The 25,698-nt window shown below is 50.6% G+C and overlaps 1 protein-coding gene across 1 annotated transcript in view; it reads left to right on the top strand.

The window, feature by feature from the left end:
• Nucleotides 1-2,129: 2,129 nt before the first annotated feature.
• Ago2 (argonaute RISC catalytic component 2) overlaps nucleotides 2,130-25,698 on the top strand; it is an 85,575-nt gene continuing 62,006 nt past the window's right edge. The window contains exon 1 of the mRNA XM_021183054.2: nucleotides 2,130-2,316. Within this exon, the coding sequence (XP_021038713.1) occupies nucleotides 2,295-2,316 (22 nt within the window). The 5' untranslated portion in view covers nucleotides 2,130-2,294. The remainder of the gene's footprint in view (nucleotides 2,317-25,698) is intronic.

Raw genomic sequence — 25,698 nt, 5'->3', positions numbered from 1 at the left:
CCGGGACTTAACTGGGCACTGAGCTGTGGAAGGAGGCCGACGGGAAGCAATGGCATCCTTCTACCAGCAGAGGGCAGTGTTGGGTCTCAGGAGAGACACAATCCAGCCTTCCTGAGATAATCCTGCCTGGAAACAAAAGTTTCCCAGCCTCCATCCTACCGCAGAGCCTGCAGCTTTTCTCCCAGGTCCTAGTGTTATACTGTCAAGCAGGCTCTGTGGGCCTCGGAGTGAAACATGGCTCCTGGAACGGTATGCTGCAACCGCAGGTATCCAGGGGGCTGCTCCACACGGCCCTTTCCTGCTAGATGGACACCGTAGCTACTACTTAGCTGTTTTTAGGATGGCGGCTACTTACAAAGGCATCTCTGAGCTACTTTAATTTTGCTTGTTTGGGATCTTCCCCCTCCCTCGCTCCCTCCCTTAGAGGCAGGGATTCCTATACTGCCTCAGCCTCCTGGAAGCACAGCTGGATGCGTAGGAACCCTTACAATAATGGGAGTCACACCTCCAGGCTGATGCTGGCCTGTTGGCTCAGGGCCAAGCACACTGCTGCACTTAGCCGCACTGACTGGATCCCATCTGCAGACACACTCTACTGTCTTTCTCACTCCACTCTGGAGGGAGCGCGCACGGTGTCCATCTTCGCCGTGATCCCTGTGATGAGCAGCAATGCCCACAGTACCCAGGCTTCCCTGTGCTCAGAAACACATGTGTAATCATGCGCTTTTTTTTTTTTTTTTTTGCGGCGTTGAGGATTGAACCCAGGGCTTCTTGATGCCTGGCAACTTACCTACTCCATGTTCCCCAAAACGACTTCATGACTTTGGGGGTAGGATGTCAGTGCTGGGAGCAGACCCAATGTCAGTGCTTTACTGCTGAGTTGAAGTCTAACACTGCCTCCCGCTGAACACCGCCTCCCCCCCCCCCATTAGTTCTGTGTTACCCTGGCTGGTTCTGAGCCAAGATGTCTCCTGAGTTCAGCAAATCCTGTCTCCATCCCTAAAGTACCAAAGTAGTGGTGACCACAAGGGCTAGGTATGATTGATTACCCATTTGTGTCAATCACTTGGGAGAGGGGTGGGGGCAAGTCTTTCTTCTATGTATCCTAGACTGGATTTACGGGAGCCATCCGCCTCCCTCGACTTCTGGCTAGCTGGGATGGCAGCCCTGCAATGCTGTGTCTAGTTTCCTCCTCCTCCTCCTTTATTGGAAGGAGAGCTTCTTTTCTTGCTCCTGGCACTATCTTTAAGCACTACACAGAATATGGAGCCTACCCCGATGATGGGGTCCCTGCAGTAGGACCCTGTTTGTCTTTGGCCTGGGTTCTCAGTATGGGCTTTGAAGACATTGCAAAGTCTGCAGGGCGAGGCAGGAGCTGACACACCCTCCTCTTCTATAGAAAAGGTTCCAGAGGCAGCTGGACAGGTCTGGGAGCACACGCCAGCAACAAGTGGAGAAGGGACATGCGTGCATAGAGCATGCTGGTCTAGCAGGCCTCAGAGCAGAACTTGGGGGCTCGGAGGCCAGAAAGCGGGGAGCCCCGACCAGATCTGCTCCCTGACAGCTGATAAAATTTAATCTTGAACTTGCTGGGCTTCCTTGGTGCTTTGCTAGGATTATCTAGGTTGTCGAGTCGCGCCGGGAGGTGGCGGTGTGGTCACGCGCACGGGTCTGGCCGCGTCCAAGTTCAAGCTCTGGGTGGGGAGCTAGCTTCCCGTCGCCGTTTCGTTAATAACTTAAAGAGCCAGGCCGAGGTGCAGGGGCGGGTGCGCGGCGGGACGCGGCCGAGGCTCTGCCACTCGGCGCGGGAGGACTCCGACTCTGGTCGCAGTGCCGGGCTGGCCGCGCCCGGAAACCAGACGTCGCCTCGCTCGGCCGCAGGGAAGGTCTCGGCTCGCGTGCCCCGGGTCGCTTCTGGGGTCCCTCATTCAGGGCAAGCACGCGGGGGGCCGCCACCGCGAGTCCCCCCACCCCATCCCGCCGGCGCGAGCCGCCTCCAGCCTCCTCCCCTGCCCCCCTCCCTGCCACCTTCCCTCCTCCCCACCGTCCCCTCCCTCCCCGCCGTCCCCTCCCTCGTCGTCCCTTCGCCCCTCCTCCTCCCCTCCCTCCTCCCGCTCCCCTCCCCCTCCGCTCCCGCCGCCTCCGCCCGCCGCCCCGGCCGCGTCGGGTAAACCTGTTCTGCGAGGCGGCCGCGCCGGGGCGGATCGAGCGGCCGGCGGCTCCTCGCGGCTCGCGGCGTCGGGGCCCGTGGAGCGCGCGGCCGGCCCTCGGCCGCGGCCCTCGGCAACGCCACCATGTACTCGGGAGCCGGCCCCGGTGAGTCCGCGCGGCGCCCGGCACTCGTGCCGCGGCGGTTGGCGGTTGGCGGGCGGGGCAGGCGAGGGCGGCGGGGCCTGTGGGGCCGCGGCGTAGCCTCGGGGCGGCCGGGCAGGGCCTCGGGGCTGGGAGGCCCAGTGCACCCGAGCAGCGCCACCGGGACGTGTGCGGGGGCCCAGGTTCGGCCTGCAACGGGTCTCCGTCCTCCCGTAGCGCTCCTCCCGCCGTCCCCGAGCGCATAGCTGTGGGGCCCAGCACGGCGGGCCTGGGGCGGGGAGCTGGACGGGTCGGGAACCGAACCCCGGGGCCCCGGGACCGCGATCGGTCGCTGGGACGCAGTTTCACGCCGGGCAGCCGCCCTCCCCATTCAAGTGCTAATCGCCCTGCGATTTCCTAGCGGAGCGGGTGGCCGCCGTGGCACCCCTTTCCCACCAGCGTGCCCGTTTCTCTGGAAAAGTTCCAGAAAACTTAAAAACACGAACGCATTTCCCCACCCCGCTCCTGGAGCCGAGAGGAGGGCGGTTTACTCGCGGGGTTGAGAAAACAAGTGTTGGGGAGGCTTTTTCGCCTTCTCCCGCCAGGCACGTGGCTCCATTTCCCGGCTGCCCCGCCGCTTGCTCGGGCTCAGCCTGCCCCCCTTTGTCCGCCAGGCTGTACTTGGCGCCCGCGGGCCCTCCCCGCTGCCCACCTGACCTAGTGGTTCGGCCCTGGGGCCTCCCCAGACTTCTTCACTGTGGGGTCTGGAAGCCTCCCAGATCCTCCCGGGTTCCCTATGGTGCCTGCTTCGGAGCCTAGTGCGCCTCCGCTCCTGATGTCACAGAGCTCCTCGAATGCCCACTGACCAACTTGTAAATGCGTTATAAGGCTTCCCAACGATTTGAAGACCCTTTTAACCTTGCGCTTGGGAGGTGCCCGGGTCCTAGGGACAGATGTTGGGGCCTGGAGGTCCCTGCGAAATGGCCAGCGGCAGCCTCTTGCCAGATTGGGAATCCCCCCACCCCCACCCCCCCAGCTCAGCGCTGTGGAGGAACCCAGCAAATCTTAGCTCCAAATTTGTACGTTTTCCCAATGTGTCAATTTCTAGTGACTTTCTCGGGGACGAGGCCAGGCTTTCGTTAATTTCGCGTGTTGATTGATCCCTTCAGCTTGCCACAGTGGGTCTTTCTTGAAGACGGACAGTGGAGGCTCAGAGACGTTTAACATCCGGGAGCCAGCAAGCATTAGGGCAACCTGTTTGAGCACTCCCCTCTAGAAGTGCTTCCCAGTCCCTTTGACCTTGACCCGCTGTTGGAAGTACTGGTTTGGTGTGGATTAGACCAGTGAGCTCTTAGGTAGGGTGGAAGTAAGAGCCTACTGTGTGTTCTGCAAGGAGAGCTTTGTTGCCTTTTTAAAAAAGAGAATGCGGTAGCTTTCTTGGTTAAACCGGTTCATTTTGGTCACTGGCAGCTTTGAAGATGGCTGCTGCGTGGGCCTCCGCATTGTGGCCTAAGAGAGAGACAGTCCCCTCTAACCAAGAAGGCCTTGGGTGAGAAAAGAGATGCCTGTAGGATAATTCTTGGCCAATGGCGGGCTGGGAAGGAACTCAAGTTTCAGGTGGGCCAGTGTCTGTAATTGCAAGCCTGGAGTGCAGCTCCATTTTATTGTACATATCAAGGCTTTTAATTCTGTTTACAAGGAATCCCCCCGCCCCCATCTCGTCAAAGAGACTCCATCATATTTCCAAGTTTAGGAGAATGGAAGACCATTGGATCTGAATTATAGAAAAGTGACAGACTTTTGCTGTTTCTGAGCTTGATGGGAAGTAAATACTTAGTAAATTAACTTTAAAAATAGAATTCACCGTGGGTTCTTATTGTGTCTGTCACAAATACTGTTAGATGTGTGAGGTTAGTAGCATTGGGGGCCAAGGTTCAGAACCTCATAGGGTTTTTTTTTTTCTTTTCCTTCCTGTGCTATTGGGATTGGTTAGTGGTTTCCGGAAGGTAAATTCCCTACCCATACTGAAACTTCCTAGATAGTGGGTTCTAGGTGGGGTCCCCCCACCCACCCACCCAAGGATCTTAAACTGTCTGGGAGGAGCTTTGCCTCCAGCAAGGCGTGTTCCTGCATTATAGAGCCCGAGAGTATTTGCTACAAAATAACCCTGGAAATTGCCAATCAGGACTGAGTCTTTGATCATTGCTGTGCTCTCGGATGGCAGCGGTTAGCCCTGCCCCCACTCCCATTCTCCCCAATTCACAGTTTTGTCTGAGGGTACCACTGCAGCCTGGCGGCCTGTGTGTGCCGCAGGGAAAGCTCTGCCAACAGCTGGAACGCACAGCCGGTGGCTGAGCACTTGTGGGAAATCTTCCCCCCACCCCCCAGTAGCTTGTCGGGGAATTTAAATAAGAGTTCAAGAGAAAAGATGGAAAAGCTTTGACTTACACATTCTGAAGAAGCAACATTTTGTAACTTTTGAGTGTCTCTGTCAACACCATTGGTTTTATTCTTTACAAGTCAAGAGGCTGGGGCTGCCAGAATGATAAAAATGTTTCTCTTCTTTCTCCCCCCCCCCCCTTTTTAAATTTTATGAATTGTTATTGTAAGAACTGTATCACACAATTTTTTAAGAAGTTTCTACTGTGGAGTAATTTTACAAACCTGAAAGCAAGGTGTCAAAGGATTTTGTTTCTCCTGCGCTTGTCAATGTCCTGGTCTTGTCAGCTGTCCCTTTCCCTTTACATCCTTAGACACATTCCAGAGGACATGTTTGTGTGAGTAGAATACAGGGAATCACGCCCCTCCCTCCCTGGGCTATAAACAGGCTGGTCTCAAACTCATCTTCCTGTCTCTGCTTCCTGAGTCTTGGGATCACAGGTCACCCTGGTGGGCTGGTGAAGGTACGGTGTGGGCACCGCCCACTGCCATTGGTATGCTAGTTCTCTTGGCTGCAGAAACATGATTGCAATTGGCTTGCTTTTTAGATCTATTTGTATTTATGTAGGTTGGTGTTTGCATGTATGTATGTATGTGTACCACATGTGTACATTGACCTAAAGGCCAGAAGAGGGCATCAAATCTTCTGGAAGTGATCTTCTGGAAGCGGAGTCACAGGTGTGAGTTTCCATGTGGTTGCTGGGACTTGAACCTGGGTCCTCCCTGGAAGAGCAGCCAGTGCTCTTAACTGCTGATCCACCTGTCCAGCCCCTAAAATTGATGTTAGAATATGAAGTTAGTAGACTATGTACATTTGCTTTCCTGTCTTCTAAATCTTTCTTGGTTTTTGTTTGTTTGTTTTGTTTTGTTTTGTTTTGTTTTTGGAAGCGGCATCTTATTATATATCCTGGGCCGGCTCTCAACTTGCTTTGGTTCTCTTTTGGGAGATCCGAATGTATGCCATCTTACCAGCTTTACTATCTGCCTGGCCTTCAGAGTCCTCCTGCCTGCTTTCCTGTTCTGTGAGGGGCTGATGGAGACCCACCCCCTCATGTTCATTCTGACTCCCTTGTCCTGAGGGTGGTTTTTGTTTGTTCTGTTTTTTGTTTTTTTAAAGATTTATTTACTTTTTATTTATATGAGTACACTGCAGCTGTCTTCAGACACACACTAGAAGAGGGCATTGAATCCCATTACAGATGGTTGTGAGCCACCACGTAGTTGCTGGGATTTGAACTCAGGACCTCTGGCAGAGAGAGCAGTCAGTGCTCTTAACTTCTGAGCCACCTCTCCAGCCCAGTCCTGAGGGGGTTTTGTTTTGTTTTTGTTTTGCACAGGTCACTTTGAATGTAAAACTCATAGTTGCAGGAGCCTATATTTTTTTCTTTTTTTAAAAAATATTTTGTCTCTCTTCAAACACACCAGAAGAGGGCATCGGATCGCATTATAGATGGTTGTGAGCCACCGTGTGGGTGCTAGGAATTGAACTCAGGACCTCTGGAAGAGCAGTCAGTTCTTAACCACTGAGCCATCTTTCCAGTCCTTTTTTTTTTTTTTTTAATTTTTCTTTTTTATGATGTGAGCACACTGTCACTGTCTTTAGACCCACCAGAAGTGGGCATCACATCCCATTACAGATGGTTGTGAGCCACCATGTGGTTGCTGGGAATTGAACTCAGGACCTCTGGAAAAGCAGCTGGTGCTCTTAACCGCTGAGCCATCTCTCCAGCTCAGGAGCCTGTTTTTCCATGGCCTGTTTCTACACTTTCAACACATGTTATTCAACACACAGAAAGTCAAAGCCAGGACGACGCCCTTGCCCAGGGTGGATTTTTTTTTTTTCCTTCCCCAGTTTTGGGCTCAGGTGTGAGGTGAGGAGCCCTGCTCTGTGTTTTGTGCTCTTTCCCTTTATCTACCCCAACTGTCTGCACCCTGCTGCGTTGCCCCACCAGCACACTATCTTAAGGGCGGTGAGGCTAGGCTGGCCCAGCCCCAGCCTGCCATCCTCTCACTTTGGATGGTTAAAGGGAACCAATTTCCCTTTTCACCTCTAAGGGCAAGCCCTGGTCCCCTTGTTCTTTGAGACCAAACACTGAACTCTCCTATCTGTTTCTCAGTAGAGCCGAGCAGGGTTCTTCTTCATCTAAACTGGGAGCTTTCTCCAGTCAAGTGAGGTAGGTGCTGGGACTGCAGGCAGACCCAGAGGGCCATCTTCAGGGCAGGCTTGGGGCTCAGGATCGACAGGCCTGATTTCACCTGGAGTCCTGAGGGCTGAAGGTGCACACGAGGTGTCTCTGAGATGCTGTACCAAAATGTGCCGCTGTAGCCACAAGCAGGGAACCTACCACCTGTGTGAGAGGCAACCAGGCACTCAGCTGACAGGAACAAGGTCCATTCTTGGTCTTCCCATGGCCTCAGCAGAACCAGTGGACAGATGAATGTGTTCATCTATTTCAGTTCTGTCCTCTTAGGCATGCGTGGTGAGTTGGTCTTAGGCATGCGTGGTGAGTTGGTCTTCTCTGTGGAGCCTGTGAGAGGTTGAATGGGTTGCTCATGGATTTTGTGACCTGGATTCGTTCCCTTCCCCTGTGGCGCAGACTGAAGGTGGAGTTATATGTATGTGTCCCCAGTCTTCTTGGGAGCATTCTGTCAGGATTGGTGGTTGCCCAAGGCAGCCAGCCAGGCTTGAAGCCTAGCCTGCAGAGCTAGGACTACAGCACTGCCTGTAAGTGATGCTCTGGAGCTGGTGTGCCAATCCAGATAGGAGTTCCAGTCAGGCAGTTCTTAGACATGCTTACGACTGAGCAGAATCTTAACCCGGTGATGCAAAGAGCATTAAGAAGTACCTGCCTCCCCATGTTTCCATGTGTGTCTGCGCAGGTGTCATTGGCTCTTTGTCTCTGCTGGTCCTGACTCCCAGGGAGCCCATTTGAAGCTGAGTCCTAGGAACGAACCATCTTGAGTGGGTCACTGGAGAGCAAGCCGCCAATGGTGCCAATGGTTTAAAGAGAGAGGAATTGGGGAATAGGGCACTAAAACTATGGGACCATGGAAGGCCAGGTTAGCATCTGTGGGAGTCAGAGAATGTTGAGGAGGAGGAGGCCTGGGCAGAAATTGCTACCCAAGAGCTGGGGCACTGGGTGGTCGGGCTCTTGGACAAATCCTCCAACAGTTTCTTATCCACATGTGTGTTTGGGCAGGAGCTGGCAGCCATACTGGGACGGGAATGAAAAGAAAATCATAGGTGATTGGTTGGTCAGGAATTATGTTGAGTGGAGTGACCCTTGGACCCCCCACCTATTAATTTAAATTTTATTTATTGTTTATCCTTTTTTTTTTCTTTTAATTTTGAGTGCATTGGTGTTTTGCCTGCACGTATATCTGGGTGAGGGTATCATATAGAGTTACTGACAGCTGTGATCTGCCCTGCGGGTGCTGGTAATTGAGCCGTGGTCCTCTAGAAGAGCATCCTGTGCTCTTAACTGCTGATTCATCTCTCTAGGCCTGCATGGACCCTTTTTTTTATAGTTGTGGGAAGACTGACAGAACATGGGGGAGGTGACAGGCTCTGAGGGCTAGTCATAGGGACCTCTCTGTCAGCTCTCCCAGCCTTCTTCACCTGGGGGAAGGAGGTGGTGATGGGTGTGGGCCGAATTGGTTACTTCTCTTTTACTGTGATTAAAGCACCCTGACCAAGGCAACTTACAGAAGGGGGTTTATTTGGGGGTTATGATTCCAGGGGTCAGAGTCCATGATGAGGAGGCATGGCGCAAGGAACAGGAAACAGAGCTCGCATTTTCAAACATTTACAAGCATAGAGCTGAGCGAAATGGAAATAGCACCCTCTACGCTCTTAAAATCAAGCCCTAGGTGTGATGTACTCTCTCTAACAAGGCCACAGCTAGGGACATTTCTCATTCGAACCACTGCAGGGGTGAGAGGAGTTGAGCCAGTGCCGCATCGTCCTAGTAGGCAGTGAGTCTCTATGGGACTATGGTCTATGCACTGCATGAGGTCTGAGTGTGAACCCAGCACACGGTCCAGCATTGGACATTGGGCAGGCATTGGGTTTAGCTGTACCTTCACCATGACAACTGCCAGGAAGCAGTAAGTAGTTCATTTCATGGCCGTGGTAGGAAGAGAGGCCAGATACAATGGTGTCCTAACTGGCATTGCTGCCAGTGGTGGAATAAGGGGGGATGATCTGCAGGCTTTGAGGTGAGGGTTCGGTTATTAGGCTTGGGGTGCTGAAGGGGGCAGTTTGAGGTTGGGGTGAGTGCTGGATATGAGCTTGGAAAAGCCAGATGATGTGGGTAAGGCTTTGAGACCCACAGCTTCTCTGCTTGCTCCCGGAAGATCCAGGCCATGCCCAGGTGATTTCTGTGGCCAGGGGCGTGGGTCTCCCAGGTGCTGTGAGTAGGAGGACCTCTGAGAAGGTAGAAAAGAGCCCCAGGCATTCCCCAGACTACTGCTGGCCAGAGTGGGGCTAGGCCAGAAGCCTGGGTTGGATGGGCCTAAGAGAATCGTTCCTGCCTTCCGCACAGCCTCGGAGATGAGAGATAAGCTGAACTGTTAAGTATATCTGCTTGTCTGTCTGCTTACCTGCCCCTCCTCTTTCCTGAAAAAGCTTAAAGGTATAACCTAGGACCAGTGCTCCCTAATCACTGCTCGAGCATCATGGTTAGGTTACCATTAAGGAGTCCCCAAAATGCTATGGCAACCGTGCTGTGCATTTTTAAGCACCTGAAGCCTCAAGGCTTGGGAACAGCTAGACTAGAGGCTCCTTTTGTGATGACCAGGACAATAATAGGTGTCCTGGCTGGGGATGTGATCTGGGGGGTCCTGACTGGGGAGCCTGGTTTCTCTGGATGGTGGCATTGTGGGGGGGGGGGGGTTGAAAAAACAGCCCTGTGAGATAAAAGGAAGAGAGGAACGTGTGGTGGTACATGTGTGCGCATGGCGTCAAGCAAATGCAGAACTAGATTGGCCTCTGGAGGGAGTTGAATTTCATTCTGTTGGGTCACCCCTCCCTAGAGGATCCTAGTTGCCTGTGGTGTCAAGGAGTTGCCTCGGGGTTTATAGGAGATTGAGCCCTGGGCCTCACTTCTCTAGAGAGGGCAGGACACTTATCATCTGCCACCGGGAGGGTGGAGAGATGGTGCCTGCCCCAGGGCGTGCAAGACCAGCCCTCAAAAGCACACTGCGGGTACCAAGTGTTACTCTAAAGAACATTTATTTGAAATGTGGTTTTTGTTTTATTCTTGCTTAATTTTACTGAGCGAGGTGTTTTTGAGTTCATGTTGCGGAATGACATGTGTTAAGAATCTTGCCAAGTCATCCATCCATCTTATGCCAGACCTCAGAAGCTGGGCGGGCAGGTGGCTGCCATTACTCCCTAGTATTCCAGCCCTGGCCTCTGGGATGGATCCTGGAGCTTCCACTGGCCCTATGGCAAGTCCTTTCTGGCCCTCACCCTAGTCCGACCCAGCAGGACGCAGTGCAGTGTGGTGTATTGCTCTCATCTATCTGGTTCAAGTGGGTCTGCACTGACAACAGAAAGAAGAAAAAGGATTGACACTTCAGAGCAGGGAAGTACTTTCAAAATGACAGCCTTTCAAAAAAAAGTAGCGAAGTTTACGTAACACGCATTTAACCAGTTAAGGGGCTGGAGAGATGGCTCAGTGGTTAAGAACACATACTGCTCTTGTAGAGAACTTGAGTTTCATTCTTAGTGCCCACACTGGGAGGATCACAACTGCCTATGTCCAGCTCCTGGGAGATTCGACTGTCTGCATCCCCAGGCACCTACCTGCAGGCAAATAACACACGTGTAGTGAGAATTTTGGTTTCTTTTAAAAACATAGAAATAGCCGGGGCCGTGGTGGCACACACCTTCAATCCCAGCACTTGGGAGGCAGAGGCAGGCAGATTTCTGAGTTCGAGGTCAGCCTGGTCTACAGAATGAGTTCCAGGACAGCCAGGGCTACACAGAGAAACTCTGTCTTGGAAAAACCTTAAAAAAAAAAAAAAGAGAGAGAGAGAGAGAGAGAAAGAAAGAAAAAAGAAATATGGGGATTTGTTTTGTTTTTTTAATCTCAGGTGTGGGATATGGGGTTGCTTCAGAGTGTCCACAGCCGGTGACTGATTTGCCTCACGTTCTAGCAAGTACGTGGTTTTGCCAGCTGCAAATCTGTTTCTGCACGTGGTGATGTTTGGCGTTCTGGGACCTTTTCAGAGGATCTATAAATGCTAGGGTACCCCCAGAGAAAGGGATTGGTTGGTAGTTGAATGATGTTGGTTGCCTCGTGTTGCCGTTTGTTTGAACAGTTACCATGTATGGGAGGTGATTTCCTGGAGAACTTACTTCACTTCCTCTACCTGCGTCACCATGAAGGCGTGGCTTCACTGGCATCACAGAGTTTTAGAAAGGGAAGGATTTTGTTGTTGTTTTAAGGGAAGTTGAGACAGAGTCGTGTCTGAAGTTGGCCAGGAGCTGCCCTGATGCTCCTGCCTCTGTCTTCTGAGCTGTGGGATTACACAGGTGTGGACCACAAGGCTCAGTTTAGAAAGTGAGGTTCTTTGATAAGACTAATTGATTAGGTAGGCATCAAAACTGATGGGAAATGTGAAGTCTACATTTCAAAGATGTACCAAAGAGAGATAAGGCACACTTATCTCATTAGGACACATTGTAGAATTTGTAGCCTAGACACTAATGAGTTATTGGTAGGACCCCGAGAGTCCGGGATCCTGGTCTGGGTCCTAGCGTCTGAGTATTTGCTGCTAGCCCTGTACTGCTGAATGCAAGCTGCCTCCTGCTCCACCAGCGGAAAGCCACGCGAGTGGGTGACCACACGTGGTCCTCACAGAGTAGGTAAACACAGGTAAGAAACTAGGCACAGCTTTCTGCCTGAGGGGACCGAGAGACAGAGGGAGGCAGGACAGACCTGCTCCATTCCAAAAGACGGGAGCCAGGTTGCGCTGGATAGATTCATGGGTGTGGAAGCTGCTGTGTGTTAAAAAACTTGGGGAAAAAAGTGGTAAGGGGCTTTTAGTTGTGAAAAAAATAAAAATGTTCAGAAAAGCAGAGGAGAAAATTTAAGGACAGTGTCCGTACCTGACGCCCATGTCAGGGGCAGAGCGGCTCCACCAGTCCCCCACCAGTCACCAGTCCCCACCTGCCGAGTTGTTCGTCCCTCGTTCCTCCTGCTGGGGACAGAAACCAGGCCTTGAGCTCCAAGCAGAGGTTCTTTAATCTCTGAAATGACCGCAGCCTTCGAGAAGGGTGTAGCTGGGATGCACCTGCAAGCACCCGCGTTGTACTCCCCACCCCGCCTACCAGGGGACCAGTTATAGACACCAGGAAGCCATGGGCGTGTGGTCTTTTGACTTCTGCTGAAGGTGGGCACAGCCATCCGACTCCACTTAGCACAGGCTGGTCTCTGCGACGTCAGCTCTCTGTACTTCACTTTCTGTGTCCTTAGCCCTTTCCAGCATGATCCCTGGGTGGTGGTTTGGGGCTGTGGTGATTCCCATCTGTCTTGTCTGTTGTAGTCCTGCCTGTCACAGTTAGGTGTGAGACACACACACTCACCTGCACCATCCTTGGCGCCTCTTCTGTTCTCCCCCCAGCTGCCATCTGACCTGTGTTTTCTACATCACTGTAGACCACTGTTGTCTTGCATGTCTCTAGTTGTGCATCCAGCTCTTCCTGCAGCAATGGATAGTCTGTAGTTGAGAACAACATGACTACTGTGTTGTGGTTGAAATCTGAACAGTGAGGAGGCTGAGAGCCCTGACTTGGGCAGCCCACCATGGTGTTGCCCTAGGAGTATCAGTTGCCACCAAGTGTGTGCCCAAGCTGTGGTTGGCAACTTGGCAACAGTAGCTGTTGAGACCAGGGATAACCACCTGCTGCACGTCATTGTGTAGCCTGGCATGTGCTCCTCTGGTCTCTGTGTGGCACTGATGAGGCCTGGAAGTTAGTGGCGTTTTCTTGAGAGGTGGCACTTTGGTCCCATGGCTTTTTTGTTGAACACCTGGCAGTCTCCTGAGCATGTACAGTCCCCATAGCCAGGTTGCCTTCAATCTGGTGTTTTTCTGGTCTTCATAATCAAGAGGTATGTGTGTTCATTTCAGAGAACTTAGGAGATAAAGTAAGCTGGTGTCAGCCGGTCTCAGATCAGATGGGAGCATGGCACAGGGTGGGGGCAGCTCTGTGAAGCCTCCTTTCCTGAGAGCTGAAGTGTCTGGTCCTAACATCCATTGTGGCAGTCAGCACCTTGCTTAGTGCCTGTCCTGTCCTGCTCTGTCCCTGTCAGTCTTCGGGGCTCTCTTCTTTGAGTCTCGCACGTATTGAGGGTGGTGCTGCAGTGCCCTGCCTGGAGTGTCTCACTGTTGCCTGCCTGGCATCTGCTTAGTTAAAGTTATTACTGAGAGAAGAAGATGCATGACTTAGGTCTCAATACATGGAGGACAAGCTGACTCCCTGAAAACACAGGGCGCTTGCACACAGAGACTCCTTGCTAAAACACCTGCACCTTTTTACAGTGACTCCTTTCTGGGTGCGAACTGCATCCAAGGTGAGGTAGGGAAGATACTGTCCCACATTTGGAGTGACCCTGGGGAGATGGTTAGTTTCCGAGATTTCCATCCCGCTTCACTCAGTAGTCAGTTCCCTGGGTCTCTTTCCTAGTCTGTAAAGTGGGAGTTGCAATAGCTCTCCTTACTGTTATTACAAGGAATTGCTGTGCATTCCTAGGAAATTACCTCCAGCATCAGAATAATTAGTACCGTGCATTGTACTTTGTCTGTGGCCGTTAGTAATGTGTAGCTGTCATATCAAGTCACGGACTGATGGTTCTAACGGCCCATGGTTAATAAGTGTCCCACTGGTCGTATTGTTATGTGTAGAGCAAGTGTGAATGACTTTGCAGAGTCCTGGGTGGAGGTGTGCTGTGCTACACACATCCTTAATTGCGGTTGTGAGAGTGGGAAGGGGTGCCATGGCTTTTCTGAGGAATGCCAATTGTGGTCTGGGTGCTGGTGAAGTGGTGGCTGACTTGGGCTATGGGGCACAGAACCTGAAGATGATACCGTGTGAATCCCACCAAGAGAACCTCCTGAGCTGTGTAGCGGGGCTCCCATCAATCCCTAGCTTTTTCAAAACCTAAAAAAGGCTGAGAGTTGCAGATGGGGGATTTTAGTTGGAAGGACAGTGATGGAGCCTTCATCCTCCTCTAACCTCCTATTTGAACAAGAATAGCATCTTCTGTTTTTGCATATGAGTTTGTAGACATTTGGTCAGATGCTGTCAGAAGCTGTTTTCTAAACAAAGCCATGGAAAAGACAGCAGACACATGACTGTGTAACCTAGTAGTGAATCCTAATTCAATCCTGTCTAAGACAGGGCCCATGCACCTAGGAACAGACATGGTTTCTCTTAGTAATGTAGAGAGCGTTTGAGTCCGACACATAAGAGGGGAAAGGAGCTGCCATGTGGGGAGAGTGTGGAGGAGAGGAGAGATGCCATGCCTGTGAGGGCAGGACAGAGAGGCATGGCCACCATGTGAAGGAGCCAGGAGCAGCACAGCACGGCGCAGCACAGCAGGGCAGCCAGCTGGGTCCAGAGCAGCTGGATAGAACATAAAATTAGTGAGTAGTAACTCAAGATTATCGGCAGGAGATAATGGAGGGTAGGCAGTGGCCCAGCTATTGTGTTGTTTAAGGCATATCAAAATATAAGGCTAACTGTCTTTCATTTGGGAACTTTAAACTATTGAGGTGGGGAGTGATCCCACCACCAAAACTGTATTAATATGTGTTTCAACAGGTCACCCTGGCTTATAAACCAAGGCCTCCTGAAGGGGAGAATGGTGCTGGACCTGCATCTTTGACTTCTGTCAGGTCCACAGCATAGGACCCATATTAGGAACTATTTTGGGGCCTCCAAGGTCTTTGTTAAAGAGCAAATGGATTTTGTGTTTTCTTTTTTGATTTGTTGTTGTTGTTGTTGTTGTTGTTGTTGTTTTGAGACCAAAAAAGTGCTGGGACTAAAGGTGTATGCCACCACCACCCGGCGATTTTGTGTTTTCTAAAATAGTCTTACCATGTAGTTTTGGCTGACGTGAAACTCACTAAATAGATCGGGCTGGTTTGGAGATTTGCCTCTGCCTCTGCCTCTGCCTCTGCCTCTGCCTCTGCCTCTGCCTCTGCCTCTGCCTCTGCCTCTGCCTCTGCCTCTGCCTCTGCCTCCTAGATGCTGAGAATAAAGAAAGGCCTGTACCACCACCACACACTTGAAGTTTTGTTTTGTTTTGTTTTGTTTTGTTTTTTCGAGACAGGGTTTCTCTGTATATCCCTGGCTGTCCTGGAACTCACTCTGTAGACCAGGCTGGCCTCGAACTCAGAAATCCGCCTGCCTCTGCCTCCCAAGTGCTGGGATTAAAGGCATGCACCACCACTAGTTTAATTTTTTTTTTTTTTTTTGAGGTTGGTATTTTGAATTCTAAGCGCTGGTGTGGCTCATGACTGTGACCTCATGAGTGCAATGGGAACTGTCTTTTCTTGGCCTGTATTCCCATAGGTCTTTGCTGCTGCTGCCAGGCTCACGGGCACACTGTCACACTGTGGAGGGTTAAAGTGTCTGATGCTTTCCATTTCTTGACTTTCTGTGAGATTGGAGACTCTCGTGGGAGTGGGCTGGGAGCCTGCTTCTGTAGGTTGCTTTGGGACGTCCCCTGATTTGGACCTTTTAGGTGGTAGGATGGTGGCCCATCAGGACCATTTGCATCTAGTCTAGTTGTGTGTTCTGGCCTTGGAGCTCCACAGCCTAGAGAAGGAAGGTGGTGCCTGTGTTGCCTCCCAGGGGCTTTGGCTGTTGGGATCCAGGTCTAGGCTCACAAGTGCTCTACTAACTGAGCTACGTACCCAGTCTGTAGTTTTGGTTTTTTGGTTTGTTTCTTTCTTTCTTTGATTTTTTTTACTACACAATTAAACTAAACTAAAACAAAACAAAAAACTGGGAGAAGGCATTGGGTGACCTTGCCATGAAATGTGGGCTACAGCCCTCAGTTTCCCTGGCCCATCCTGCAGGGCCTGGGGCCTGGTAAGGTAGGTACGTGATGGAACTGCCCTTTCACCCTGGAGCCTGGCTGCCAGGCGGGGAGGGTTGTCTGCCCATTCTGAGGGCACAGACACCCCTGTTTGTTCAGCGACTTTTCCCTGGTGCGATTATGTATTTTGAAGTGAACAATGTTTGCTATCTCTTGAGCTAAGCGCTCAATAAATAGCTGTTTAAACTGTAATAACCAGATAACCGTGGAGGACACAGTGATTTGCCAAACTTCAAAACCAAGGGCAGGATAGGTGCCTGGTTCCTAGCTTTGGGGTTCTGAAAATCCAGAGCTGGTACAGATGCCATGAGCATCCTGGCCCCACCCCCTGTCCTGTGTTGGCTTCAGCAGAGGATGACTGGCTCAGTCAGAGGACAGTTTGAACGAACAGGCTCAAAAGCCCCTGGGCTGTGGTAATTGCCCGTGACTAACAAGGCCGCCCTTCATGACCTTCAGTGTCAGGTGGTGGCTTCCTCCCAGGGGCTCTGGTACAGTGTTCCACACTCTGACTTCCTGAGACCCAGCCCAGAACCTCACACTGAATAATAGGGTCAGCTCAGTCATCAGGTTTCCACAGGTGGACTAGGTAGCAGGACAGAAAACAAGCTGCTCCCCACTGACTGGACCTGGGCTCCATGGGGTGGGCAGAATGTTGCCAGGGCTCTTGTTAGGTGTCCATGTGTGTCAGAGTTGCAGGACCAGAACCTGTGCCTTCCAGCCTTCCTCAGAGACACCTCAGGTGGTTCTTGTTGGTTGGTTTTTGAGATAGGGTCTTTTTTTTTTTTTTTTTTTTTGGTTTTTTGAGACAGGGTTTCTTTGTATAGCCCTGGCTGTCCTGTAACTCACTTTCCAGGCTGGCCTCGAACTCCCTGGCTGTGCCTCTGCCTCTTGGAAGGTGTGTGTCCCCACACCCAGCCTGTGTTCTTGAGGTTTTGAGAAAGTCTAGATGACAATTCATTGTCACATAATGACAGAATTAGACCGTGGCTCAGGTGGAGCAGAGGGGTCTCTGCTACTAAGGATTCCAAAGACCCTTTCTTCTTGGGGCCTTTTATCAGTCAGTGCTTGTGCTAGCCTGGAACCTGGGGATTTAAATGGTTGGGTATGTAGTTCAGTTTATAGTTGTCTGCCTAGCTTTGGTCCCCAGGCCCCCACATACTGGGTGTAGCGGCCCGTATCCATGACCCCAAGACTTGAGAGGCTGAGGCAGGAAGACCTCAAAATTGAAGTCATTCTGAAACCCTATTTCAAAACCAACCAACCAAACCCAAATGAGTGTGGCGGTACATGTGTTTATTTCCAGTACGAAAGAGGCGGAGGCGGGTGGATCTCTCTCTGAGTTTGAAGTCAGCCAGGGCTACACAGAGAAACCCTGGGTAGAAAAACAAAACAAAAACCCAAACCATGCAGAAAGGAAATATATTTAAGAGGCAACATGCCAAATATATATCAATATAAACATTATTGTGCCGGGCGTGGTGGCATACGCCTTTAATCCCTGTACTCGGGAGGCAGAGGCAGGAGGATTTCTGAGGCCAGCCTGGTCTACAAAGTGAGTTCCAGGACAGCCAGGGCTACACAGAGAAACCCTGTCTCCAAAAGAAAAAGAAAAAAAATATATATATATATATATGAAATGGTTTTTTAAAGAAAAATGTGAGTTACTGTGTAGCTTGTGTGTGTGTGTGCTTTCTTAGGAGCTGGCTCTGGAAAGGGCTGTGGTTGGCATTCATTATTAGGACACATAGAAGAAAACAGCCTGCCTCAGATAGACCTATGGCCTTTGCACACTGCTGAGGGTGTACTGCTAATGTGGAGACCAGAACCTGCAACTATCAGCTCATACCTCGGATTCCAGGTCTCCTGAGAGAATCGCACATGTGACCTGATGACAGGGTGCTGGCAAAATTCATCTGAGCAGAAGTACTAATACAAATGTCACATTTAGACTTGGGTCCTATCCCCAAGATGGCTCCTCACATAGCCACAGATGTTTGGAAATTGGGAAAACTTCTTCTCCCAAGTCAGTTGCATCAGGGGTTTTCAAGCTACAGTAATTTCTGTCCTGCCCCACCCCACCCCACCCCTTCCCTGTCAAGGTGTATGTTTTTGAGACAGGATTAGACACTGGCTTTGAACCTCCCTGTACTGGAGTGACAGGCAATGCACACAATGTTTGTATGTGTTTGAGACATTGTCTTCCTCGTGCCCTGGAACTATTGATCCTCCTGCCTCAGCTTCTTCTATTCTGAAGAGCCCTGCTTCCATATTGGTTTGTTTCTTTTTTTTTAAAGACTTTATTGTGTATCTGTCTTTGTGAGTATGTGCCATGTGTGTGGGAAGAAGGCCAGAAGAGGCTGTGGGTCCCCTGAGGTTGGGGTTATAGTTGGAATTGGTTGTAAGCCTCCACACGCTGGTATTGGGGACTGAACTCAGTCAGGTTCCCTGCAAGAGACACCAGCACTCTTCATCGGTAAGCCATCTCTGAGCCCCATCATGGCTTCTTAAAAGTTGGCTACGCTGGATGGGAAAGCATGTACAGTTGTGAGGGGTTTTTAATCGGCCATTTGGAACATAGTTTGAGTTCCTAGACCTTTTGAACATTGACAAGTTTGATTTCATGAAATCTAAATATCCCATTCATGATTTTCACTGCTGTCCCCAGGAACTCATGGTGCAAATGGAAACTTCCTGATTCAAGTTTCCATTATAATTTTTGTGTTAAAGCTGGAATTTTATACTTGCCCCTTTCTTAGAAGTGGTCAGCCATTTGGCTTATTTTCAAGAAAATGGCTGGCTGACTCCTTAATCTCAGCTGTGACCCCTGCTAGCTACATTGACTAACCTAACAAGACAGGCTCACTGGTGCTGCAGTGGCACAGCTGTTAGGGGAGTTACCAATCACACTCTGATTGGCTAAGAGGCCCACTCCAGGGGATAGAACCTACACATGGTACTATTCACGGGGCAGTTCCAGGGGGTTTACAGCGGCTCTGGCCGACACACACTGCACACACTCAGACCGATATACACATATGTGAGAAGAAAAAGAAATCTTAGAAGAAAAGAAATCCGTGTGGAGTCTAGCCCTCTCAGAACTGGACAGACAGACAGACAGAAACATAGTTGCAGTGCATAAAGGAGAAGCAGCAATCAGATATCGATATGTCCTCAGCCAGGAACTTTGTCTCTTACAGAAAAGGGTGGTGGTAGCCCCAGTGCTCGAGTCCTGGTGCTTTCCTTGGATCGGGGCTCTGGTCACACGTGGGACCTGCATTTTGCCCATCTAATCAATGCATGTAGACAAGTTGACTAAGGAACATTTTTACTTTTGCAATAGTTTTATTAATTCTAGTTTTCTACAATGTGTTTTGAGCTTATCCCCCCTCCCTAATTCCTTCCTTTAGCATGTTTCCCACCATCCATTTCTTCCCATCTAGCTCCCCACCCCCCACCCCCCATCAAGTCCAGTGTGGGTTGCTTCACTGCCTTAAAATGTGTTCACCCTGTCAGGGGTCACACCACTAAAGAAACCTGATCCTCCCATGTCCCTGCAGCAAGCAAATTCCAGTAGCTCCTCACTTAGGTGTGGGATTGGGTACCCACCTGACCTCCCCACTTCTGTGATGAGATTTGGTTTGACAGGAGCGTGCGCAGGTCTTGCGCGTGCTGTCACAGTTGCTGTGAGTCCACATGGACGTTTGTCCTGTTGTGTTACAAACCACCTCTGGCTCTTAAGGAGCTTCCTGCCCCATTGCCCACAAAGATCCTAAGCCTTGCAGGGAGTCTGGCTTAGGTAGGACTGAGCACTACAGTCTGAGTTTTAACCAATTGTGGTTCTCCGAGTCTACTGCAAGTAGAGCTTCTCTGGGAATGGCCTTTGACCTACCTCACCAGGTTCTTGGCCCCTTGAATAGTGCCATGTATATGTTCTATCTCATGGAATGGTCCTCTGATCTAATAAAAAAAATGGTTGGTAATTCTGTAATGCGTGTGTCACTATTGTACCCGTGGGCCTAGCTTGTCCCATCATCAGTCATTATAACTTAAGATAACTAATTGCTGGCTCACAGCTTGGAGAGATGAGGCTTACTTTTTCCCTGATGCCCTCCAGCAGCATGAACACTAGCCAATAGGGACGAAGCTTCCAGGAGAGTATCAGCCTTATGTCCCTGTGTTCTGTGACTTGTGCATCTTCAGCAATCGGGGCTTACCAGTATGTTCTGGGGGTAACCGAGAGCAATGGCAATAGCCTATAATGTTTGAGGAGGCGGGTGGGTTGCGGATCTATATGACCCCGTTCACAACAACGCAAAAAGAAGTAATTCACTCCTGTTCCTGGGGTGTTTATTTACTAACATGGGGGTTTCTGTGGGACTCTGGACATACAAAGGGGAGCTTGCTCTCTTCATTGTGTCTGACGTCCTATGGCTGAGGGTTAGGGTAGTTTTACCACACATGTGTGTATGTCCATAACCCTGCTGCTTTCCAGCCTCCAATACTGACAACAGCACATGTCGGCACATCAGTGTTTTACCCTTGCGGTTCCATGGCCATGAAACTACTGAATTAGAAGCATCTTAAGTTTGGGGACTTCCCTCTCCAGAATGGGGTGTGTGTGTGTGTGTGTGTGTGAGTGAGAGAGAGAGAGAGAGAGAGAGAGAGAGAGAGAGAGAGAGATCCCAGAGTGTTGTAGAATTGTGCTCCTGCAGTCACGCTGTTTCCCGATTTGAAGTCTCACCTTAGTTGTGTAGAGTTGCTGTGCAGTCTGTGAGCGAGTGTGTGGAGGGCCAGTAGGCCATTGCTCCATATTCTGAAGCCCCTCTCCCCCACAGTGCCTCCATGTGAGAGGAGATATGCCCCCTCCTCTCCCCACCCCCCGCCCCTGCTGGGATGCTCATCCCTGACCCTGTTTGTGACGGAGAACTGGGTTGAATGGAGAACACACTGCCCTTGGCTGCTGACCTCCTGTGGTGCTGGGGCAGCTTGAGCCAGCTGTGGAGAAGCTGCTAGGAGCTGTGTCGGTGTAGATGGCAGTCTCTTACAATTCACCGCCCTTCCAGTTGGGGAAGTCACCGAGAGAGGTGACTCTTCCCTTGCTGGTAGTGCCCAGATTGACTTAAGTATTCTGCGGGGAATGGAAAAGTGTCCTACGTCTAGTTTTCTCTTCGATGTGATTGAAATACCTAGATAAAAGTCTCTTAGGGGAAGATGGATTTACTTTGGCCCATGATTTAAGAGTGGAGTCCATCTTGGTGGGGCTTAGTGCCAGGAGCCTGAGGCAGCTGCTCACATCCCACCTACAGTCCGGAAACCAAGAGCGATGAGTGCTCGCTGTCCGTCTGGGACCCAGGCTGATGGGATAGGCGTTCATATTTGGCATAATAAATCCTCTCTGCTTATCCTCAGCTGCATCCAGAGATTTGTCTCCAAAGTGACTCCAAATCTAGGCACAGTGACAGGGACGACTAACCTTCGCACTGCCCACCCTGCCTGGTCTTCATCTCTCTCTCTGCTTGCTTGTGCTGTGAAGCATCCCAGAGGCCCCTGGGGTTGACAGTGGGGTGCAGAGATGAGTCTCTTTCCACTTCCACCTCTTCACTTTAGTTTTAGTGTAGTTTGAGACGGGGTCTCACTCTATATCCCTGGCTGCCCCCACCCCCTGACTCCCACAGATTGCTCTGCTCTCTGTGTGTTGGGGTTAGGGGTGTGCGTCACCACTCCTAGACAGCTCTACTGTTTTAGAATGGGATATGAGCTTTGCTCCGGCATCAGGTGAGTTGACCCATAACCCAGAACGGACACTGTCTTCCTTGGTTCCTGTCCTTGTTTGGTTCCCGTTGCTATGATGATAAACACCATGACCAAAAGCCACTTGAGGGAAGAAAAGGCTTATTTGGTTTACAGATGATATACAGTTCATCCCTAAGAAAGCTGAGGCGGGAATTGAAGCAGAGACCATGAAGAATGATGCTTCCTGGCTCTTGTTCACCCTCACCTACCTTTCCTAAACCTCTCAGGGCTACCGGCCCAGTCGTGCATGCGTGAGTGAGTGAGTGTGTGCATGCATGTTGAACCTGCGGCACATGGTTTTCTGTGACCCTTTGTGTTGCAAGGTCTTTGTGGCAACATGAACTAGTGTCTTCCTGTGAGTATGCAGGTCCACAGTAGGGACACACACTTCCATTTGTTCCCATATTTGTCAGAGGACATTTGGGTTGCTTCCAAATACATTTTTGAACAGTTTTGAAGTTAGTTGTTAGCCTTCGAGCCCTGTTGGAATTCCAAGTATGTAACTAACTTTATGGGGACCCATGGGCCAGGCTGGCAGTTTTTCCTTATTGAGTGGTAAGCGCAAGAAGTGTGTGTGTGTCACGGTTGGTCCTTGTTTGTGCTCTTGGGGGATGGAATTGCACATCACCCGTCTAAGTCCATCTACTCCATGAATTGTTCTGGGTCATCAGAACCTGTCTGGTCTCTGGGGTGAATCATAGCATGTCCATGCTCTGCAAGAATTCAGGCCTCAGTATTGTTTCTCCAGGAGGTAAATATGGGACACTGCCGAGCACTGGTGGTCAGAGTGGGGCTGAGCCTGGCTGGCTTAGATGAAGCAGTGTGCTCTGACCCGGGTCTGGTATTGCTTGTGTTGAGTGGATTTCCCTTCTTGCTGGTATAGGAAGCCCAGCAGAGGTGAGCTGACCCTGCACTGCCTTCCACAGCTGTGACTGCTGTCCTGTCCTTAGGACCTTTCTCCCTCCAGCTTTTCCTGCACGGGTCTGCTAGGTTTCCTGTTGTCCTCCTTCTCTAGGAGGCAGAAGCCTTTCTCCTCCTTGCTGAGTTTGCCATAGGCCCTTTCCACGTCCTGGTTCATAGTCGCCGGAGCTGTGTTGGAGATTAGATGTAGCTTTGATCCAGCATGTGAGGTCAGCAGCAGCTCCCGCCAAGGCTTCAAAGGGAGAGAGAGAGAGCTGCCCACTGATCCATAGTGGCAGTGGTAGCACCAGTGACAGCTACAGACCTGCCCTGGAGAGATGTGGGCTGCAGCCTCCTGCTGGCCCCCTCAGCTCACAATCCCTGCCGTCCTCTTCAGTGGATCCTCGCCGGCTTCAGTTCTGTTAGCTGGGTAATCCCATTCTGTTCCATCTGGATTCCCTCATTGGCTGGCAAGTATTTGTAAGTATTAAGAACTGCTTACACGTGTTGGGCATGGCAGTTTCAGGTCCAGCCTTTAGTTACAGCATGGGAGGCAGAAAGAAGCAGGTGAATTCCTGTGAGTTCTGGGCCAGTATGGTTTACATGGCAAGTTCTAGGCCAGCCATTGCTATACAGTGAGACCTTGTCTCAAAACAAAATGAACAAAAACTACTTACAGATGTAGCATGGTGATGCATGTCTAATCACAACAACTCTGAGACTGAGGCAGGAGAATGGCTATGAAGGGCAGCCTGAGCTACGTGGTAGATTCTGCTTGAAATAGCAACAACAGACAGACAGACAGACAAAGTCCTTTCAAGCAATATGTAAATGGACATAAATACTAAGAAGAAGGAAGTCTAGCCACTTGGGGGCAGCCAGCATGTGGCTCTTTCCTCCCTACCTGCAGTGGTTGGGGTGGGTTGGTTTATAAATGTCTATTTACATGTGTGTCTATTTTCATGTATGTATGTGCAAAGAGGCAGACTCCTTTCTGAAAGTGGAACCATAGTGCTATGACCTGTGGCAGGTCATCAACTGTGCATTGGGGACTCGGGTGTTCCATATCGTTGAAAGTGTCCTTTCACTTGGGTTTGTTTATTTAAGTCTGCATTGTACACACAAGAAGCCTCCCCAGCTCTCCAGCGCTGTTCCTAGGCACTGTGCCAATGGAATTCTTAAGTTCTCTCTCTCTCTCTCTCTCTCTCTCTCTCTCTCTCTCTCTCTCTCTGGTATATGTGTGTCTGTAGGTGTTCCCCTGGATGTCAGGAGAGGGTATCAGATCCCCTGAATCTGGGTTTGCAGGTGGGTGTTAGCAGTCGAAGTGCTGGGAACTGAACTCAGGTCCTGGAAGTGCAGCTAATGTTCTAACTGCTGAGCCATCTCTCAGACACGGATTCCAGTTCTTAGAGATACCTTCCAGCTGGGAGAGAGCTGCCCCATGCAGATGCCACATTGCCTAAAAGTGTCCCATTTCCCAGTGTACCTTGACCACAGCTTAAAGCCATCCCATTCCTCACTGTGCCTGTATTTCTCAGGCATCTGGGCATTGGCCTGCCAAGTGACTCGGCTTCAGTTCTCTCTCTGTCTAGGTGGCTCTGCCTGTCTATGCAGTTGGTGCTCTGCTTCTCCCACCCCCAAACAGGTTTCTTTCACATGTCCCTAAGGGCTGTCATTCGAGGGACATCACCTGAATTTGGAAGGAGTGATGATGTCCAGGCTATAACCCTCAAGCCCGAAGCTCCAACATAGGTACAGCATGGGTGTGCCTCTCAAGTGCATTGTGGAGAGGCCAGGAAATGGCTTGCTCCCCCTTTACTGAAAGTGGCCCGGGCAAGCAGAGCCTTGGGAGCAGATGGAGAGGGATGAGAGAAGAAATGCAGGAGCTACCCAGTGGGTCTGTGGTTTGTAGAGTCAAGGAGAGAAGTGATGAACACACAGAATCTAAACGTGTTAGGACACATTGCACACTCTGCAGTGGCTAAGGTGGTACATTTCTATAACTAACAGGAAGGAGGCCACCCTGACCACCCTGCCTCCAAACGGCCCATCTCTTCCACAGTGTGGAAGCTTTTCACTGTGAGATGTGTTTGTAGCCAGCTGGTTCCTTGGTGACTTTGGGCTTCTGCCTTATGCTAAATGCAGCCACCTGAGCACCAGGGTCCCAGCCTCCACTCTCAGCTGGCCCCAGCTGGAGAGCTCGCCTGCTATTGTCATAGGCTAGTATTCGATAGAGATTGTCAGAGTCACAGGGAGAGCTCACAAGGCCCACCACGAGTTGAAGAACCACAGGCAACTCATGACTTGCCTCATGTCAGTTGTCAGGGATAAGCCCTCATAGGATATCCAAGCCCAGGCAGTCAACCCCAAACACTTGTATAAGCAAGCAGCAACAAATGGGTTTAGCAGGTTGTGTGTGTGTGTGTGTGTGTGTGACTGAATTTTAGGAGTTGGGACACATGAATTGGAGTGGAAAGAGGGTGTGGTAGACGCGATGTAAATATAGTACTCGTATGAAATTGTGAAGATGTGCCTCTGATAGAGCCAACTGGGGGAACGCCGTAACAGTCCTTTAAAGGACAGCAACCAGGCCCTACTTCCTGCGCAGCCCGGAATGGAAGCCACCTGCATCTAGGACTGCTGTTCTTCAGTATTCTGAAGAATGAGGGAACAGCTTTAATTTATTTTAAATTGCAAGCCTGTCTATCCTTAGGAAGAAATCGATTAAAGGAGCCAAACAGCCCCATGGATTGTATCTGCTTGATTTCAACAATTTACTCCTTAATTAATTATTCTGACTAGGAAAAAAAATTTTCCCTCTATGGGATGCCAGTATTTAGAAGTGACATTTCAAATAGCTGGTGAGAAAATTGGGGACGTTTTCTGGTTTCTGTCACTTGTTAAATTTGCTTTTAAGCTGCTCCTCTGGGGGTTGTATTAGGTCCAAGCTGGGATCTTAAAGTGACGTTTTTCATCTGCAGCACCCACTGAGTGACAGGTGTGGCGGTGCTCTGGCACTAAGGAAGCCTCACTTCTGGACAAAGCCAAGGCTAGAGTGTTTTTTTCAGTGTTTTATATGTGGCAGGAGGAACATTCTGCATGCTGTCTGGAGGGAATATTGTGGATGTGTGTCTCACTGTTCTGGGAATGAATATCTCAA

This window comes from Mus caroli, chromosome 15, assembly GCF_900094665.2.
Source record: "Mus caroli chromosome 15, CAROLI_EIJ_v1.1, whole genome shotgun sequence".
NCBI classification, from domain to species: domain Eukaryota; kingdom Metazoa; phylum Chordata; class Mammalia; order Rodentia; family Muridae; genus Mus; species Mus caroli.
This window is presented reverse-complemented; position numbering and strand designations above follow the sequence as displayed.